This window comes from Citrus sinensis, chromosome 9 (assembly GCF_022201045.2).
Source record: "Citrus sinensis cultivar Valencia sweet orange chromosome 9, DVS_A1.0, whole genome shotgun sequence".
Classification (NCBI taxonomy): domain Eukaryota; kingdom Viridiplantae; phylum Streptophyta; class Magnoliopsida; order Sapindales; family Rutaceae; genus Citrus; species Citrus sinensis.
Genome location: NC_068564.1, coordinates 15,347,040 through 15,369,001, shown reverse-complemented (window position 1 = coordinate 15,369,001; position 21,962 = coordinate 15,347,040). Strand labels below are relative to the sequence as shown.

General features: G+C 30.9%; 1 protein-coding gene across 1 annotated transcript; it reads left to right on the top strand.

Moving 5' to 3' along the window:
• Positions 1–9,499: 9,499 nt before the first annotated feature.
• LOC102577966 (phytoene desaturase) lies at positions 9,500–21,648 on the top strand. Its single transcript, NM_001288862.1, is given in 14 exon segments — positions 9,500–9,631; positions 9,715–9,847; positions 10,697–10,785; positions 11,575–11,632; positions 12,178–12,333; positions 15,211–15,359; positions 16,295–16,414; positions 18,190–18,403; positions 18,492–18,594; positions 19,212–19,259; positions 19,542–19,587; positions 20,766–20,953; positions 21,159–21,321; positions 21,586–21,648. Coding segments are annotated over 14 exon segments (1,662 nt in total).
• The last annotated feature ends 314 nt before the right edge of the window (positions 21,649–21,962 follow it).

Below are 21,962 nucleotides of genomic sequence, written 5' to 3'. Positions count from 1 at the left end.
CATTGTTTTAAGTTTTTGTTTTGTTTACAAGTTCTTCGTGCAAATTACAATTCCAGCATTAATTTACCATTTTTTTCATTAATTTACGAGTTTTATGTGTGATTTACACATTTTTTGTTTTATTACACAATTAATGTGAATTTACTAGTTCTATTTCATTTTTATAAGTTTTTGTTTTGTTTACAAGTTTTTCGTGCAAATTACAATTCCAACATTAATTTACCATTTTTTTCATTAATTTACGAGTTTTATGTGTGGTTTACACATGTTTTGTTTTATTACACAATTAATGTGAATTTACTAGTTCTATTTCATTTTTATAAGTTTTTGTTTTGTTTACAAGTTATTCGTGCAAATTACAATTCCAACATTAATTTACCATTTTTTTCATTAATTTACGAGTTTTATGTGTGGTTTACACATGTTTTATTTTATTTCAGAATTAATGTCAATTTACTAGTTCTATGTCATTGTTATAAGTTTTTGTTTTGTTTACAAGTTCTTCGTGCAAATTACAATTCCAACATTAATTTACCATTTTTTTCATTAATTTACGAGTTTTATGTGTTATTTACACATTTTTTGTTTTATTACACAATTAATGTGAATTTACTAGTTCTATTTCATTTTTATAAGTTTTTGTTTTGTTTACAAGTTCTTCGTGCAAATTACAATTCCAACATTAATTTACCATTTTTTTCATTAATTTACGAGTTTTATGTGTGGTTTACACACTTTTTGTTTTATTTCACAATTAATGTCAATTTACTAGTTCTATTGCATTTTTCTAAGTTTTTGTTTCGTTTACAAGTTTTTCGTACAAATTACAACTCCAACCTTAATTTACTCATTTTCCCATCAATTTACGAGTTTTATGTCTGATTTACATATTTTTTGTTTTATTTCACAATTAATGTGAATTTACTAGTTCTATGTAATTTTTCTAAGTTTTTGTTTTGTTTACAAGTTTTTCGTGCAAATTACAACTCCAACATTAATTTACCATTTTTTTTCATTAATTTACGAGTTTTATGTGTGGTTTACACATTTTTTGTTTTATTTCACAATTAATGTCAATTTACTAGTTCTATGTCATTTTTTTAAGTTTTTGTTTTGTTCACAAGTTTTTTTTACAAATTACAACTCTGACATTAATTTACTCATTTTTCCATCATTTTACGAGTTTTATGTGGGATTTACACATTTTTGTTTTATTTCACAATTAATGTAAATATACTAGTTCTATGTCTTTTTTATAAGTGTTTGTTTTGTTTACAAGTTCTTCGTGCAAATTACAATTCCAACATTAATTTACCATTTTTTTCATTAATTTATGTGTTTTATGTGTGGTTTACATATTTTTTGTTTTATTTCACACTTAATGTCAATTTACTAGTTCTGTGTCATTTTTCTAAGTTTTTGTTTTGTTTACAAGTTCTTCATGCAAATTACAATTCCAACATCAATTTACTCATTTTTCCATCAATTTACGAGTTTTATGCGTGATTTACACATTTTTTGTTTTATTTCACAATTAATGTGAATTTACTAGTTCTATTTCATTTTTATAAGTTTTTGTTTTGTTTACAAGTTCTTCGTGCAAATTACAATTCCAACTTTAATTTACCATTTTTTTTCATTAATTTACGACTTTTATGTGTGATTTACATATTTTTTGTTTTATTTTACACTTAATGTCAATTTACTAGTTCTATGTCATTTTTCTAAGTTTTTGTTTTGTTTACAAGTTCTTCGTGCAAATTATAATTCCAACATTAATTTACCATTTTTTTTCATTAATTTACGAGTTTTATGTGCGGTTTACATATTTTTTGTTTTATTTCACACTTAATGTCTATTTACTAGTTCTATGTCATTTTTATAAGTTTTTGTTTTGTTTACAAGTTTTTCGTGCAAATTACAACTCCCACATTAATTTACCATTTTTTTCATTAATTTACGAGTTTTATGTGTGGTTTACACATTTTTTGTTTTATTTCAGAATTAATGTCAATTTACTACTTCTATGTCATTGTTTTAAGTTTTTGTTTTGTTTACAAGTTCTTCGTGCAAATTACAATTCCAACATTAATTTACCATTTTTTTCATTAATTTACGAGTTTTATGTGTGATTTACACATTTTTTGTTTTATTACACAATTAATGTGAATTTACTAGTTCTATTTCATTTTTGTAAGTTTTTGTTTTGTTTACAAGTTCTTCGTGCAAATTACAATTCCAACATTAATTTACCATTTTTTTCATTAATTTACTAGTTTTATGTGTAGTTTACATATGTTCTGTTTTATTTCACACTTAATGTGAATTTACTAGTTCTATGTCATTTTTCTATGTTTTTGTTTTGTTTACAAGTTCTTCGTGCAAATTACAACTCCAACTTTAATTTACTCATTTTTCCATCAATTTACTAGTTTTATGTGTGATTTACATATTTTTTTGTTTTATTTCACAATTAATGTCAATTTACTAGTTCTATGTCATTTTTATAAGTTTTTGTTTTGTTTACAAGTTATTCGTGCAAATTACAACTCCAACATTAATTTACCTTTTTTTCATTGATTTACTAGTTTTTTCTATTTTTTTAATTTTTTTTAATTTTGTAAACCAATTTACCCCTCTAACGCTAATTTACCCGTTTTACCTTTAATCTACGAGTCATACGTGTGGTTTAGAAATTTTTTGTCTTATTTCACATTTATTTGGAATTTAGGTTATTTAGTTTAAGTCAATTGCCTCAACTTAAATCCAACGTGAAAATGGTTAAAGAGTTGGATTATTGGCATTTTATAATTTAGATAGAATGATATAAGGGTGGGCATGAGTTGGGTTTGATAGGGTTAGTGAAATTCTAACCTGGTCTACTTTTTAATGAGCTGAGATAAAATTCATTCAACTTAACTAAATAAACTTGTTTGACCAAATTCTTCCCAAACCTTATATCGCCTGATTAAGTTGATTAGGTTGAAGGTCAAATCAAAATTTTAAATTGAACAATGAAAATGATATGAAACTTATTAAAATCAAATATAAATCTTTTATAACATGAAATTTTCATTCACTATCTAGTGTACGTAAAGAAAGTTAATAAATTAACTATCTTTAAATTAAGAAAATTTCCACAAAAAGCATACAGACTTTATTTCTCCTGCATCTCCTTTTCCAATTCTAAATTAAGACTTTTTAGATAATTAGCTAGCATCATATACAAAAATAAAATGAAAGTGATATATAATTATGTGCCGTTAAGTATTCACTAAAAAAAAAAATTAAAACCAACTTACTTTTATATTAATCTTATAAAATAATAAATTTACTTATAAGAGAGTATGATTTTGGTTTTAGAATTGTAGTCTAGAGCAACAGATGCAAGAATGAAATAGCCTCTTGTATTAAAAAATTAAAAAGAATAAAAAATTAGATAAGCCATTTAAGTCTTTATAATTTTACAATTAAGAATTAACACATTATCATTATCCTTCTTCTTCTTCTTCTTCTTCTTCTTCTTCTTCTTCTTATTATTATTATTATAGATTTGATTGGGTTAGACTGGTTAATTATAATTTATCCAACCCAAACTAATTATTAATTAGGTTTGAAAAAAACAGACTCAATTAAACCGGGTAATTTTTAAAAACCTCCCCTGAGGTTTGGGCTTGTTGCAAATAAATGGCGAGAATCTGTTTATTTGTAAAAACCCCCCTACCGTTAGTTAATTTTAACATTGACCGTTAGTTGACTGTGCAAAGACAATATTGCCCTTAACAATAGTTTGTATACTGATATAACTATAAAAAAAACTAAAATTGTTGGCGCGAAAAGCACAAACCCTATTTTTTGACAATTTAATCCTTGTCAATTCCAAAGATTTACAATATCATAGGTAAAGATTATGACTATTTCATTTTCAAGTTTTTAATTTTATCTTTCTTGTAGGAACTTTAAGGAAATATCAATAATTTAAAGAGAATTTTTTAAGTTTTTAATTTTATCTTTTTTGTAGGAACTTTAAGAAAATATCAATAATTTAAAGAGGGTAAAATAGCCAATAATTTTGGTTTTTTTTTTTAGTTATTTCCGTCTACAAACTATTGTTAGGGTAATATTGTCTTTGCACAGTCAACTAACGGTCAATGTTAAAATTAACTGACGGTAGGGGGTTTTTTACAAATAAACAAATTCTCGCCATCTACTTGCAACAAGCCTAAACCTCAGGGGAGGTTTTTAAAAATTACCCCAATTAAACCATAATAATCTGCTCATGGTGCATTTACTAATCAGTAATCGGAACAAGCTACAATCAAAATCAAGAATGTGAATAAGAATAAGTTATTTATTTGAGCTGTAGAAATTGAAGTCGGAATGAGATTCATTTTCATTGTTGGCCTTTAGTTCGTTCGAAGTAGTCAGATCTGACATTTGACCGCAAGGTTCATTATATCAGCTTTTTTAACTCATTTTATTTTATTTTATTCTTGTCTATTTGTTATAATTCAAATGTCTATTGGTTATAATACAGTGGTGGCTTGGAGGGTTACTGTAACAACCCAAATTTATCCGAAGTTGAATTTATCTATTTATTTTATAACTACATATGTTTATTTTATTATTGTTGTTATCAATGTTAATAGTTCAAATGATTTAACTGATGCTGTAAAATACTAACTGAAGTATACTACTGTTACCATGTAGGACGAACAAATTCCTTTTAATGCTTTCTTTTGGAATAACTTGAAATAGTCCAAGTTGCATCTCATGTTCAAAATGAATGAATTATTATTGTTTTAATATGTAAGAACCTTAAGCCTGATATTTACCTTTTGAGTTAAATAAATGCATCATTCCAATTCCATAGGTTTGGCCAATTGAGTCTGGTATGAATCGTAAATTCTGAAGCCATGTTTGGATTAGAGTATAATTATTTTTATACTATGGTTATTTCGTTGGTCGAAACCTGAAAGTAGAATGGTTCTCAGCTTAGATATGAACTGAAATGGTTGTATTTGTTTGGAGAAAAAGATGGGACTGTTCTACTTTGTGGTAATTTTTTTCCCCATATTTATAGTTGCCATGGGACATTACCTCTAAAGAAAAAAAAGGTTTTGTGACTGGTAAAATACAGTAGTTCTACATGTTTTATAATTAGTACATGATGTGTTGGTAGCCATTCAGAGTATTCTAGTAACAAATTCTATAAACTTTAAATATGGAATTATTGAATTTCTTGGTAGTTTTACTCTCATCATTGTTACTTTGGGCTTCTTGATAGCTGATGTTTATATCTTCAGGCCCTGCAATTGGAGAAAGAAGAGGATCTATTTTCATGACTTCATGTTGAATGTCCACAGCCGCTTGCAAGTAAGAGACTAGACGAGTTTTTATTTATCCAGATTGATATGAACTCCATGAAATTCTTATTATCAAGAAATAAATAATTTTAGGCTTGTGTTGCATTAGATTGTAGAACAGCACTTGGACAATTTTTGGCTTGTCAGTGATTTTTATTTTTCCTTATCTCAAAGTAGTTGTAATTTTCAACATTAATGGTCAAGAAAGTTTGTATAAGATAAATAAATAAACAAACAAACAAATAAATAAAGAATTAACTGGTGAAAGTACTATTTAACCCAATTGATCTAAAAACAGCAGAAAAATAAACTGAGAAACAGCAGCCAATTAACCCAAAAATAGCAGAAAATTTAACCTAAAAACAGCACCAAATGAAGCCCAAAACACCAAAAAAATTTAACCAAAAAGGGCAGCAAATCATCCCAAATACAGCAGAAACTTTATCCAAAACACAGCAAAAAATTTAACTGAAAAATAGTAGTATATTTACCCAAAAACAGCAAAATATTTAACCCAGAACCAGCAGCAAATGATGCCCAAAACACCAGAAAAATTTACCTGCAAATAGCAGAAAATATAACTAAAAAACAGCAGTAAATTTATCTAAAAACAACAGAAAAATAAACTGAGAAACAGTAGCCAATTAACCCAAAAACAGCAAAAAATTTAACCTAAAAACAACACCAAATGAAGCCCAAAACACCAGAAAAATTTAACCAAAAATAGCAGCAAATCATCCCAAATACAGCAGAAAATTTATCCAAAAACAGCAGAAAGTTTAACTAAACAACAGCAGTATATTTACCAAAAACAGCAAAATATTTAACTCACAACCAGCAGCAAATGAAGCCCAAAACACCAGAAAAATTTACCTGGAAATAACAGAAAATATAACCCAAAAACAGCATTAAATTTCTCTAAAAATAGCAAAAAAACAAACTGAAAAACAACAGTCAATTTACCCAGAAGCAGCATAAATTTTAACCTAAAAACAGTACAAAATGAAGCCCAAAACACCAAAAAAATTTAACTGAAAAACAGCAGTATATTTACCCAAAAACAGCAAAATATTTAACCCAGAACCAGCAGCAAATGAAGCCCAAAACACCAAAAAAATTTATCTGCAAATAGCAAAAAATATAACAAAAAAACAGCAGTAAATTTATCTAAAAATAGCAGAAAAATAAACTGAGAAACAGCAGCCAATTAACCCAAAAATAGCAGAAAATTTAACCTAAAAACAGCACCAAATGAAGCCCAAAACACCAAAAAATTTAACCAAAAACAGCAGCAAATCATCCAAAATACAGCAGAAAATTTGCCTAGAAACAAAAGCATTTCAAACCCAAAAATTTTCTGCAACTTCACATAATTCTCTATCACTTCAATTATATTTGAGACAAAAACCCACTTCCAGTTTCATAATTATGATCCATTACCTTTAATTTATCTGCTTGTGTCTGATGTATATTTCATTTATTTATTATCCTCATCCATACATCCATCCAGTTAGCATAACTCATATAGCACTCTATAGCGTTCACCCAAAAAAAAAATTGATGGCCAATCAAAATCGAAGAAAAAACAAAACAATAATAATAATAATAATTGTGAAGAGGAAAGTGGGTCACAAACACATGCTGTGTTCAGGCAATGCCATGTGCCCACATGCTTCAATAGAAAAGAAAAATAATAATAAAAAAAATGTTTGCATACTCTTCGCTTCCTTCCTATTGAGAAATTTTGACAAGCAAATTATCGTAGAGAAATAATAACTCCAACAACAGCAACAAGTTATAACAACTGAATATCATCAACAGGAAGAAGAAGAAGAAAGAGGAGGAGGGAGTGATTTGAACAGAAGTACCCTTGAAAGAAAGAATGAAAGAAAGCAGTGATGGGTTCGTGAGAGCAGATCAGATTGATCTGAAAAGCTTAGATGAGCAACTGGAGAGGCATCTAAACAGAGCATTGAATATGGAAAGCTTCTGCTAATGCCACTGCTACTGCTATTGGCAAAGCTTCTAATTTTCTCAAGAGGCAAAGGCAGGAGTGCACTGGAACTTCTTAATTCCGTGAACAAATGCGGAAATTATGACTATGAAATAAAACTATGCAAACCCAAACACTTGCAGCGACTTCTTAATTCTTAGATTCAATGCCGTGAACAAATTATGACCATGAAAGAAAACTAAAATGCTTGGCAATTCGAACGAGACAGAGGATTAAATTTACCTTGCACAGGTGACGACGGCCAAACCAAGATAGAGGTAGCAACAGCAGAGACTCAGCAATTCGAACAAGATAGAAAATCAAGACAGAAAATCAACTCAAGAATGGCTGCAATCTGTAGACGTATGAGTAGGGATGGCAACGGGGAGGGGAGGGGAGGGGACCGATCTCCCCGTACCCATCCCCGATATTTTGCGTATGTCCCTGTCCCCTCCCCTCCCCGTCCCCCTCAGAATGACTTGAGAGAATCTCTATCCCTCCCCGAATAATAACAGAAGATCCCCGAGGGTCCCTGATCCCCGAATAACTAATACATTTTTTTTTTATTTTGAGTTAATCATATTAAAATAAAAAATTCAAATAAAAGTAAAGTTTGAAATATATCTTACATTAATATCTATTACAAAAGTCACATACATTAAATTAGTAAGTAACGCAACATGCAAGGGATACAAACTTCTTTTACAAACTATCATGAACAAATTAATAGTTTAATACAAAATTGTTACAAATAAAATCGAATTTAGATTCAAAATTAACTTTTTCAATGGTAGCGTGGACACTTTATAAATGTGGACTATTCCCTTTACAACACAATAGTTAAATCGGAGCAAATCAAAAGCAAATATTAGATTAGATTAGATTAGATATTAAAATTGTGATTCGTTGTGGGCAATTATAACATCTATAAATAAATAAAAAATAGATTTAAGTTTAAAATATTTAAAGAATATTAAAATTAAAAAAAAGTTTGGCTATTAGAATTTACTTGGTCTTTTTAATGTCCTAAATAAAAATTTAGGACTTTAATTAGTTAATTAGGCTTAAAAGTTTAATAATATAAATATTTTGATATTTTTTATTTTTACCAATATTTATAATTTTATAATTTAAATTTTATTATTTATTTACTAGTAATTTTAAAAAATTAAAATGGGGAAATGGGTAGGGGATGGGGATTCCACCTCATCCATGTCCCCTCCCCGAATAAGAAATTGGGTAAAAAAATTTTCCCGTCCCCTCCTCAAATAAGAAATTGGGTATGAAATTATTCTTATACCCTCCCCGAATGGGAAAAATCTCCGAGAATACCCGTTTCCGTGGGGACTTTTGCCATCCCTACATATGAGAGGTTTCTTTAGGAATTCGTTAATTAGGGTTTAATGAAAAATATGAACAGAAGTTTCCCTTTCTAATTTTTTATTTCTTTAAAAGGTAAATCCTCTTTTTTTTTTCCTTTAAACTTACGCCGGTCAAATTTTATCTTTAAAAAATACTTAACCGGCTTATAACCGGTTAGATTTAATTTAATTAAAAATTTTATTATTTCATAATTATTGTGAATCGTTGATTTAATCAAACGGTTCGTAATATATGCCGTAATTTTAATTACGACATCATAGAATTTTCCTTATTTATAACAAGAAAAGAAAATTTTTGATTATTTGTTTATTTATAACAAAAAGAAAACAGTAAAGTGATGAATATTCGCAAATCTCAAACTACCAGCTAACGATGCCGTAATTTTAATTACGGCATCATAGAATTTTCCTTATTTATAACAAGAAAAGAAAATTTTCGGTTATTTGTTTATTTATAACAAAAAGAAAACAGTGAAGTGATGAATATTCGCAAATCTCAAACTACCAGCTAACTGCCAAAACGATGAGAGTCCTATTTCCCAGCCATACAAATACTACGAAAATAAAAGCTTAGCCAACTTCACTTCCATTTCTCAATTCCCAAGCCTGCTCTCTGCTGAGTTCAGATGACTAACTAGTAATCTAAAATCATTTTTATTGCTTTCAAACGCGAAATTAATTCAACTTAATTTTGTTGGTTTCACTGTTGTCATTGTTTGGTCTTCAGTTTGATAAATTAAAAAGGTTAAAAAAAAAAGATGAGCCTTTGCTTCAGCGTTTCTGAAAGTGCTTTCAACTTGCGATATGGTTTCCGAGATAGTGAACCGATGGGTCAGAGCCTGAAAATTCGAGTTAAAACGGGGACAAGGAAGGGTTTCTGTCCTTCGAAGGTTTGGTTGTTATTATTCTTTATTTAATTAATTTCAAAGCCTACTCAATTAATTAATTTGGATTGTTTAATTGATTGATACAGGTGGTTTGTGTGGACTACCCAAGACCAGATATTGATAATACATCTAATTTCTTGGAAGCTGCTTACTTGTCTTCGTCATTTCGTACTTCTCCTCGTCCTTCTAAGCCGTTGAAAGTTGTAATTGCTGGTGCAGGTGACTTCATTTTCTTCTCCTCTAATTGTTTTTAAGTTTTGCATATGTGCTCTGAAGCTTAAGGGCCCGTTTGATGAAATAAAACTTGATAATTATTTGGTAAATATGAATTTTAAATAATAATTTTGATAAAATTTATAATATGGGTTTTTGGTTAAATACCTATGTGATAAAATCACCTTAACTTTCAAATTTTACTTGCAATTATTTACTAAACACCATAAAACTTTAAGCTACAGCTACTAGATAGCGATATGAAATGGAGCCTATGGGTGTGTATGGCATTGTGGATGGACAGTTATAGCTTTTTGAGCTACAGCTCTAAGCTATTTGATAAACACTTGTTGCTAATCTCTGACTCAAAAGAAAGAAGCAGCAGCTTTCGCTGGTTTGAAAGCTAAGTTAATTTATTCCTGTACTTTTATGAAGAAAACATGTATTATCTTTGTTATTTTTATCAAAATTATTATTTAAAAGTCATACACTATTAACTTTATATCACAGCTATTACATTTTGTTCTTAACAGCCACAATATCCAATATCAAACACCTTAAGTATATCAAATGGATAAAGGGAGGAAAAATTTGGAAAAATGAAAAGAAAAAGGAAATAGATTCATGAAGTGTCTTGAAAAAAATTGTTCTAAGCAACGCAATAGAATGAATCCTAGCATTCTTTCACTTCTAGCATTGTTGCTTGTCTCCGACAAATGCAATTTGATGTTTTTAGGTGTCTTGTTGCAGGTTTGGCTGGTTTATCTACCATCTGGTGTTATATCCCTTAATCATGCTGCTAAATATTTATACCCTTCTTATGTAATATTGAGGTTTTTAGGTGTCTTGTTGCAGGTTTGGCTGGTTTATCAACTGCAAAATATTTGGCAGATGCAGGCCACAAGCCTTTGTTACTGGAAGCAAGAGATGTTCTAGGTGGAAAGGTTTTTGTGCTGATCTATATAACTCTCTAATTAGTTGACATCAGAGTAGAGCTCTTTTTTTATTATTTATTTATTTATTATGCTTTTTTCTTGCTAATTTTAGAAGGTTCATTTTAGTAATAAGAGATTTGAAGAGAGATGTCATGTTCGCCCTCAATAACCTGTGCTCAATTCTCAAGTGGTATATTATTAACTTGAGGGATTTCTTTTTTCTGGCTGAAATAATGCAGGCATAACAATAAACTGTAATTTTTTAAAAAGAAAAGAAAAAAGTTCATTATTTATGAGTAGGAGTTACAAAGTAAACACCGGGAAGATAGTGAACATATTGTTGATGTTTATTAATTAACTTATGATACTGGTTCTGAAGCGTGATTAGTATTCCTCAGGTCTCAAACTTAAGGTCATGTAAGTATCCTGTTTATTGTTATTGAACAAACAATAAGACGTCTGGAATACTTCCACTTCGAATGTCCAGAAATACTAAAATTATGAGTTCACCAATTTGCTTTTTCAGGGTAACAATTAGACTCCCCTCCCAAGGTTTAAATTTTGAAAATTTCAAGTTTTGAACTGGCTTTTTCCTGAGCTTTTGCGGTATGCGACTTAAAGATATAGTTTTGAAGTAGATTGTTGGCATTTGTAGTCAAGTGTCAACAATCATCGAAGAATAGTTGGAAGGGAGATTGTAGAATAACTTTAGCTTCTACCTAGAGCACATCTATAATTTAGTGTCTCTTATTCTCTTATTTTTCTCGGCCCGTCAAAGTTAGAGCATTTCCCCTGTAGGTAGCTGCCTGGAAAGATGGGGACGGGAACTGGTATGAGACAGGCCTTCATATTTTCTGTAAGTTCAGAAACATTTTTCTCCTGTTATTTGTACTATCATCAAAGGTTATGTATACAATATTTTATTTTTTCTTCTGTAACTGTTGATTTATTTGGTTCCATTACCTTGATAAGTTCTAATGCTTTTTCACTTTGCCTGGATATTTTAGGTAGGTTCAGAAACATTGTTTTCTTTTTTGTCCTTTTATGTACTGAGCTAATTTATTTAAGTTATGACTCTATACTTTTTTTTCTTTTTTTTTTCCCTCTTTTTGGCGTCTCTTAAACCATTGGTTTGAATGGCTTTATAAGTTCTGCTGCATTTTCACTTCATAGTTCGCTGTGCAATGGTCACCATTTACCTTCTATGTTTTCCTTAATTTTGCAAAGGTAATATTTGTGGAAACTTGTGGGAGTGTAATCTTTTCTTTGTGTTCTTTACCTATCTTATCAACTATACATCTGATGCTTAACAAAATTCTTTTCTCTCTGTGCTTTAAGTAGGGCCTTAATCATATGTGTTTTCTTTATTCTTTTTAAATCCATTCTTTTTTTGCTGTCAAGTCGGGGCTTACCCAAATATACAGAACCTGTTTGGAGAACTTGGTATTAATGATCGGTTGCAGTGGAAGGAGCACTCTATGATTTTTGCAATGCCAAACAAGCCCGGAGAATTCAGCCGATTTGATTTTCCTGAAGTTCTTCCGGCTCCGCTAAATGGTGAGATAATCACTTTTTAATTAAAGTCCTTACGCCCACTGTTTACAATCCTTAAGCTATATGTATCTTCATACATATAAATCTATCAAAATGTGATGTTAGTCATATAGGCCATGCTGAGAAACTAGAGTTGGAAACAAATTATAGATTCTTCTCTCTTTTTAAGTGGTTACAAGATAAAAGTAGAACATTTGGGGTAAGTTTTTGTTAGGGCTTACTAGTTTCGATTGAAACAGTAATTCCAACTTTATTTAAGTTGGAGAAAGTTTTAGTAAAAGTTAGAATTGGCCCTATCGCTTTATATCTTTCAATAATTTTAATAAATCCATTTGAGAAAATATTTGAGAAAGACTATTGGAAAAGCATTGTTCTAGTTTGATGGGCATAAGCCACAAATGAAGACTCCACAAGCAACTAGCCCAATTATATACAGAGAATTGTGGCATTGTAGTCTTTGTTTAATTGAACTTAACAGCACTGTTGTGCAAGTTTTAATGTACTCGCAAGTGCATGAGTCTATTGAAGTATGGACTAGAAATAACGAGGTTGAACCCATAGGAATTGCTGATTTTAGAGAAGTCAAATCTAATCTTAAGCTAATTATAATTCTACCCTAGTTAGAAGAGAAAATATTTTGTTTGAAGAGATTAAAACTAAAGGTGCAAATAAAATTAAAACGAGTAAATTAACACGAGAACTCAAGAGATTAAAGTTAACGGGGGTTTTAGAATCCACTACTATTCTTAAATTACCAATTAATTCCAAATTTTAGAGAGACAACTCGAAATCAATCTATGTCTACTCATAGATAAAACAATTAAGCTCAGTTAAAATTAATCTTGTTTAGGTTCTTTTCCTATTTAATAGTGTGATATCTAAGCATCCCATATAAACATATTGAATAACAAAGTGTCAAAGTCTTCCTAAGCATGTTGTGCAAACAATTTTATGAAAGACATGGAATCAAAGGTAATAACATATAAATTTTATAGACCCAAGCATAGATTTATAATATTAATTCTAACAATCAATATTGCATGTAAAAATTGGTGAACAGATTTAATAATATCCAACTAACCATGTGAAACAGAACCATAAACATTAAAACACACATGGAGGGAATTAATTGAATAAAAAGAAATTTATTTCATTGAATAAGGTATCATCCTTAACCTTAGTATAGAAAATTAGAAAGATATAAAGAGATTGAGAACAATAAAACCAATGAAATTCATGTTCAAGCTGCGTCCTCCAAATCTTGCACCTCTTTGCCAGGCTTGTTGCTTGTGTGTGTCAAAACCCGGAAGCTTGCCTTTATATATATATATAGTGAAGAAGTTGGCCCCTGCCACATTACAATTTAAGGAAATTAAAAGGCCTTGCACGTGCTGTCCACTTTGATTCCAAATTAAATTATCTAAGTCCATTTATTTTGCTATTCCTTCTCATGGGCTTTCCTTAGAGGTTGGCAATAGATTTAATTCCAATTCAGACTTAATCCCAATAACAACAGAGTCAATAATCTTTAAAATTCTCTGCAATTTTGATTCCTTTAAGCATTTTTTCTTCCTAACCTTCAATTTATTACCCTTTTCAACAAAACAATTTAATTAACTAAAATAACAAATAAAAGAAACTAACAAATATAAGATTGAAAGGGAAATATATCAATAAGTTATGCCCATCAAGCACCCACTGAAATTGCTGAAACCCAAATTTAGCAAGTAAGAGAGTGATTAAGTTCCTTGAAGGTGTTCAAATCAAGGTCTTCCTTTATTCCTCACCTGCGCTTTATAACGGTCCTAGAAATATAGTTACACTATTTGGGACGTCCTTAACTCCAGAAAGTCTCAGAAAAAAGAAAAAAAAATTGGGAACTTATGTTAAATGAGAGCTAAAAAATTCTCCTAAAATCAGTTTTATTTTGCAACTTTTTTTGAAAATGGGGTAATATATTACGTTGCGTTTGGTTTGTACTTTTACATGCAGATGTTCTTGAAATTATCTAGTCCTTGCTTATAATGGTTAATTTCTGTTATGTCTCTGTTTTGCACAATATACACACACACACATATATATGTCTAACTCTTGTTAAGTAGGTCATTGAGGATCCAAGTAATCTGGATTGTGTTGTCCTTTTGGAAACGAGTCAAGCTATTCTAAGATGGTTATGGTTCATTGAAAGAAGTGGTACATATACAGCTTAGAATATTAGGAGAAAAGGGGGGCGAATATATGGGGTTTGTCTTATGCTTGTACGCACAAAATACACATTACAAAGAGTTCAGTGTTTAAAAGTGTCGAGAGGGGACAGTTATGATAGGTTTTGGGACAGAGTTCACCTTTTAGCTTTGCTTTGGGTGTCGGTAACTAAGGATTTCCAGGACACTTCATTTTTCTTCATTCATCTTAATTGGAGGAGAGTTTTAGGGATTTAGAGTGTATTCTGCTCATCTTTTATAGGGTTAAGCAGTCTATTTTGGGTTAAATCAAACTTTTAGTGATTGATACTGTTTTGTATAGCTTTGATTAATTTTAGGTGGAGACCTGGTCCACTACTAAAGCGTAATATGTCCATTATTTTTAAGAAGAAATGCTCGTAGTTTTCTTATTAAAAAAAAGACATTTAAAAGCACTAGAGGTAGATGAAGCTTGTAAAATAATGTATCTCATTCCTTTGCATGAGCTGTATGCTGTTACATAGCTGGTCTACCATTCTGAGAATCTAGGGATCACTTAGTTCCCTTTGTTGTTCGTAGTTATGTGGAATCGTAGTTTCCTTAGTTGTTCATACTTATGTGGAATTACCTTTACATTGGTTTATTTTATTGTTTAATCTCGATTGATTGTTCGTTGTGTTATGAACCTAATGTCCAGGGATATTGGCCATTTTAAGGAATAATGAAATGCTGACTTGGCCGGAGAAAGTGAAGTTTGCAATTGGACTGCTTCCAGCAATAATTGGCGGACAGGCATATGTTGAAGCTCAAGATGGTTTAACTGTTCAGGAGTGGATGAGAAAGCAGGTATACTGGTTATTTTGATTATACAATTTGCTGGCCAGATGAATTGTCTGGCAATTATTGCAGTAGCTTGATTAGTGATTATGAGTTTGCCTCATCGTGATTGGGAATATATTTAAGAGAAATGACTAGTATGGTAGACCTTACGTGAATTTTGATCATAAAAGCTGCACAAACTTGGCACTTCTGCCTGCCAATGATTCGTCTTTCCAGATATTTTCATTGCAACATATGATGCTTTCTGACTTTTAGAATTATGTGCAATTTTTATTTTTTTCAAATGTGCAGATTGCTGCACATAAGGCCATAGCCCTGACCCTCCTACCTGACCTTTTTGAAGTTGCTGCATTTGATACTGTGTTCAAATGCACAGCATGTGTCTCTGACTGTATATGCATATTTTAGCTACTTAAATATATGAATTTTTCTGTAAAGAAGGTTGCAACATGTTTCTTTGCTGAGTTTTGTGTTGAAGTTGTCGTAAAGTCACTCTTGACTGCAGGTGCAACCTTCAGATTTGGTGAGAGAAAATGAAGTTTCTCTTTAAAGGCATGGGTAACCATCAATTTGGAGTCTCCACCATGCTTATCGGAGTCTTGTAACAAAAAGAATAAATAAAAGAAAGAAAAGAAAGAGCCCAAAAGGTTTATATATAAATTAGTTTTTCAATATTCTTTAGGGGAGAAACATTTTGCTTTGTAATCTTGTTTCTCTTTTCAGTTCGAAAAAGGGTCTTATGCCCTCTTTGTTTTTCTTTTGCTTTATTTATTTTTTCTTTCTAAAGTTCTCCCTTGCTTAGTTGAGGTTCATCTAAAACCTAGCTTTTGACTTGAGTTGGATCTTCTCCATCTTCAAAAGTTCAATTTATTGAATGCTATAAACATTGTAGATATTTTAAAAATAAGAATAAACTAAGGATTTTGTCTTTTAAATTTTAGGGTGTACCTGATCGAGTGACGACAGAGGTGTTTATTGCCATGTCAAAGGCACTAAACTTCATAAACCCTGATGAACTGTCAATGCAATGTATATTGATTGCCTTAAACCGATTTCTTCAGGTACAAAGATCTTTTTTCTCTCCTTTTTTTCTCTGCCTTGTGAAACCTGTATAATCAACATCATTGCAAAAATAATTTGAATGATATTTGGTCAAATTCTTCTTGATGTCTAATTACTTCTAGATCTAAAATTTGAATGCCTAAAGTTGTATGTAATCTTCATTTCTTGTTGACCACGACCAAATTTGCTTTGAAGTATTTGAAAAAATTTATCTTGCTTCCTTTTCGTGTTTGAAAAGCTAGCCATGAAGCAGGAATTTTGATGAATGTTATCTTATTGTGAATTTGTGGAATTATGTGCTCTTTGTGATTAATAATTACTTTTAGCTTGACAAGATCCACTTACGCAGTATTTATTTATTTTGGTAAAAAATCTGAATGGACCTGAACTTATTTGAAATCTAAATAGATTAGTATGCCTGAATCTAAACAACATGTTTGTTTTCTATTTGTTTGTTTTCAATTACAAAAGTTGAAAACCAATATATTTATGTTGTACCCCTAAAAATTTCAAATGTTAAATAAGTAATAAAACATCCTTAAATAACTCAAATCAAATAGTATCTGAGAAGTGCTTGTATATATGTATTTCTATATATATAACACAACCATTGATAGAGAATTTAGTGGACCTATTCAAACATTTTATGTTGAGCCAAAGGCCAAAAAAATTAGCCTTTTGTGTTAAGCTGAAAATATCTATAATTCTACATTAAGGTAGCTTTTTTTTCAATAATATTTGAAATCTAAATGGGTCTAAATTTTGACTAAAGTCTGAATGAGTTTGAATACAAATTTCTAAATGATATATTTGTTTTTCTTTTTTTTTTATATTGGAATATAAGTGGCATCTTGTTTATTTTTATAAACGAAAACATCTTAAACGTGACATGTTTGCCCTTGTAAGTCAAAACAAATAAAAAGATTAGGTTTTATAGTTTAGGAAATACGTATATTTAATATTGATATTTTTGGGATATAGTACTTACTGCTCATTCAGATCTTTTTCCATTCAAATAAAAGTCACAAAAGTTCACTTTTTCTATTTAGATGTAAATGTCTAAAAATTAGGTACAAGTTACATAAAACAAATAAGCAGATTTAAAAACTTCAGAAATTAATAAAATTTCAGACTTCAAATGTTTAATAAACAAGTCTATTTGAGAATAGGAAACAGTCTACATTGTCTGAATTAGTAATTCAAGTCATATTCAACCATTGAGTAAAGTAAAAAAAAGAAAAAAAATCCTTACATGCAAAAGCTTGCACATCTCTGTATCTTGTTTGCCAGCTGGAATTCGTTTAAAAATAAATTCATCTACATAATGAGTAATTTCCTAGATGCAAGATCAATATCAGTAAAATCATAAATCAATAGTTTCTTTTGGTTTAAAAAGTGCATTTTAACTACCTTTTCCCTTCTAATTCCATTAGAGACTGACATAGAACGATCAATCAATGGCTCTTTTAATGTGTTGTGAATGTATGGTAGCTAACCAAATCAGTGACTTTCTTTAGCTTATTAAATTCCTGACAAAGTGGAATTGAGACATTATCTCTATTCTTCTCGTGATAATAACATATTATTATGAGTTGTATGCATATATTTTTATGCATTTATACATTTGTACTTGCTTCTGTATATTGATTTTATGCATAAAGTGGATATGCTTTACTGGTTGATATACAGTTGAAATGTACATGTTCAAATTTATATTGAATGCAAATAAAAGAATTTTCATATAGCATTGCCTGAACGATTCAAAATTGAATAGGAGAAGCATGGTTCGAAGATGGCATTCTTAGATGGCAACCCCCCAGAGAGACTTTGCTTGCCTATTGTTGAACACATTCAGTCACTGGGTGGTGAAGTCCGGCTTAATTCCCGAGTTCAGAAAATTGAGCTCAATGATGATGGAACTGTGAAGAATTTTTTACTAACTAATGGCAATGTGATTGACGGAGATGCTTATGTATTTGCCACACCTGGTATCTTTAAAATTCTCCATTATATATGACTTCTATCATCTTTGAAATGCAATTTGGCTAATATGGTGAAGAATCATGTTCCCTTCAGTTGATATCCTCAAGCTTCAGTTACCTGAAAACTGGAAAGAGATGGCATACTTCAAGAGATTAGAGAAATTGGTGGGAGTTCCAGTCATCAACATCCACATATGGTTAGTGCAATGAATTCAATGCTTGCTAAAATGTAATATGATGATAATCCTACATCACAGGTTTTGAATTAGATAGTGTCTACAAATACTGTGATGGTTTGCCTGAAAATTCCAGTGAATGGAAGAGAATAAGTTGGTCACGTGTGAAGTTTCTTGTAATATCTGAAATGGTATGAAAATGCAAGTACTGAAGTAACAAGGAGGACTCATTTATTGCACATTTTATACATAATCAATCATTTGTATCTAATCAATCATTTGTATCAATTTCCTTGTTCAATGGTTTCACCTCATAAATCCAGTAAATCAGGTAGAATAACTTAGAAGGATATGAAAATTATTGTAATCTTTAGAATTATCTGAAAATGAACTCTGGGAACATGGGAAAGTTCATCTTAGTTCCATGTTTGTTAATTGGAAGTCATTTGTATCTCTATCGTATTGTCTTCAGTGAGACTGTGAGTGGTGGTAGAATCTGAGTTCCAAATTGGTGCACACACTGAGGGACTTTTGGGTTTTCAAAATTAGAAAAAAGAAAAGTAAAAGAGATGTATTCATCAATGACGGCTAATATGTAGTCCATTTGTTGACTTATACAGGGTATTTTTCAATTGCAGGTTTGACAGGAAATTGAAAAACACTTATGATCACCTACTCTTTAGCAGGTCTGCCCCTTAATTTTCGGATTTTTGTACTTAGTCGAGATATTGACTGAATTTTTGCTCGGCCCATTGCTTTTAGCATTTAAGTGCACACTGACTTACAAAGTTTTTAAGTTATTGGACTGACCATATGGCGTACAAAATTACTCTTAGTTTCATTTTCTGTCACCTAGATTTGGTATAGAGTTGTTCTTTAACATCATATCTTACAGTTTTTATTAATTTTTCCTCTTAAGCACAAATTGAGTTCAATTGCTGTATCCCCCCCCCCCGCCCTTCTTGCAGAAGTTCCCTTCTAAGTGTGTATGCCGACATGTCTTTAACTTGTAAGGTAAAGATTCTTAATCACTTTCTATACATGATTTTTTCCCTCCTCCGTGTTGAATTCATATATTTATGCCCAGAGCATTTGTTGTTATTTTACACCTTTAGATTTATTACCTGTCCCACATTTTATGTTCATAGAACTCGGACTATCTATCTAGGGGCAATTTTTTAGAATGGTTGCACAAACAACTGTGCTTTGTGCTGCGGAATATTGGGACGTTAAGATAAACAATAACATACCTATGGAATGCATGTGGCCTGGAATGCATGTGGCCTAAATGTGGAAAATGGATATGTGGGATAAAGGTCATTATAAGAAATATATATGTTCATCAGAAGGTAAGGTGGTATTTATTCCCAAAATAATAATAATTATTATTATAATAGTTGAATGTTAATTGTGACGGTTTAGATGGGGGTGGCATGGACCTGTCATGGCTTTTGTGTGAAAGAGTTATTTGGGGTGGGGGAAATGGGAAAGGAAAGGTACAGAACAGGACATTACCTATTAGTAAATAAAATTTATAGTTTCTGAACAACTTACAGACAATAATGTCTGGGATGGGTGGATTGAAGGAAAATGATGCATTTAGTTCGGGATTAAGAATTTTTTTTTAATTTAATTTTTTTTTACTTTTAATCTGGTGGGAAAATTTTTTATTGAAATGGAAATGTGTAAAGAAATTTGTAATTTAGGCCATGGGGAATTCTTTTCACCCAAGCCACTTAATTAAAAACTCCCTCTTCACTTTCTACACATTCCCAACATTGAACTTTAATTTGTGTCTTAACAAAAGTTCTGGATAAAAAGTTTTGTTTTGTCAATATGTTGCCTTGGGTGATGGAAAATGACAGAAAGCTTGATATTTGGCTTGGCTTTATCTTAATCTATCACAGACGTGGTAGATGTGCTGATGAGACGCCAAAGTCAGGAACTTCACGTGCATGAGCATATCTCATTTTGCTTGAGGTCCATATGTGAAAAAACACAACAATAAAGAAAACTTCAGTTACTGAAACATTGATGTATCCAACTGTGTTCTAACATCGTGAATAATATAAAAATTATTGAACATATATTCACCCTCTTTTTCTTATTCAATGATTAGGATTACTGCATTAACTTGGTTCTGCTGTTGTTTTTTCATGGAGTGGTCAGTTCACGATTCTTTTTTCATTTAGGAGTATTACAACCCCAATCAATCCATGCTGGAGTTAGTTTTTGCCCCGGCTGAAGAGTGGATCTCATGCAGTGACTCAGAAATCATTGATGCTACAATGAAGGAGCTTGCAAAACTATTTCCTGATGAAATTTCTGCTGATCAGAGCAAAGCAAAGATTGTGAAGTACCATGTCGTCAAAACGCCAAGGTTAGACCGAGGGGCTAACCCTTTAAACCTTTAATTGATTTTAAAAATTTTAATTTTTAATTTTATTTAACATATAATCTTTTTTGTTTAATGCTTCAAGATAAGTCATCAAAGATATCCCTCTTATAAGTAATTTCATGCTGAAGATGAGGATTCTTCATTTTCAATGATCTCCATTATGAAGCCTAACAGATAATTATTTCAGGTCTGTATATAAAACCATCCCAAATTGTGAACCTTGCCGTCCCTTACAAAGGTCTCCTGTAGAAGGGTTTTATTTAGCCGGGGATTACACAAAACAGAAGTATTTGGCTTCAATGGAAGGTGCTGTTTTGTCAGGGAAGCTTTGTGCACAAGCAATTGTACAGGTACATTATAGTTCTGGTGTAAAAATGTTGTCTTCAAGCTGTCTTTTATTACAATAATATTTTACTTTAAAAGACAATGGTAAGAAATTCTGTTTATTTGAAAGCTTTGTGGCTTGGCATTGCTGTACCTTTTCATGGAGGGAGGGGCCATGGGTTCAACCAGTGTAGAAGATGACATATGATAGTCAAGAAAAGACAAGGATCAAAGTTTCTTGTCTAGTTTGCTCATGTAACTTTTTAACCCTAAGTAATTGAAATGTTCAGGACTATGTGCTGCTTGCTGCACGGGGGAAAGGGAGATTGGCTGAGGCAAGCATGTGTCCATAAGCTGGAGGCAGGGTTTATAATTGGAGCTTGAATGTCAAAGGTAATTATTAAACAATATAGATATGATTTGTCAACTCGATTAAAAGGAAAAAAAAAAAAAGAATTGTAAAATAACTGATAACAACTTGTCAAACTCTTCAAGTGAATCATTCTTCAATAGAAATTGACTCCCCTCATTTCTCGCTCTTATGAAATTTTTTAATTAATCATTGGTGTCTGAGATTGTTCACACGTGTATAATGCTATTTAATCACCGTCTAGTTTCTTGTTCTGAGCATAAAGTAGAATGGGTATGCAATTGAGTGTAAACAAGA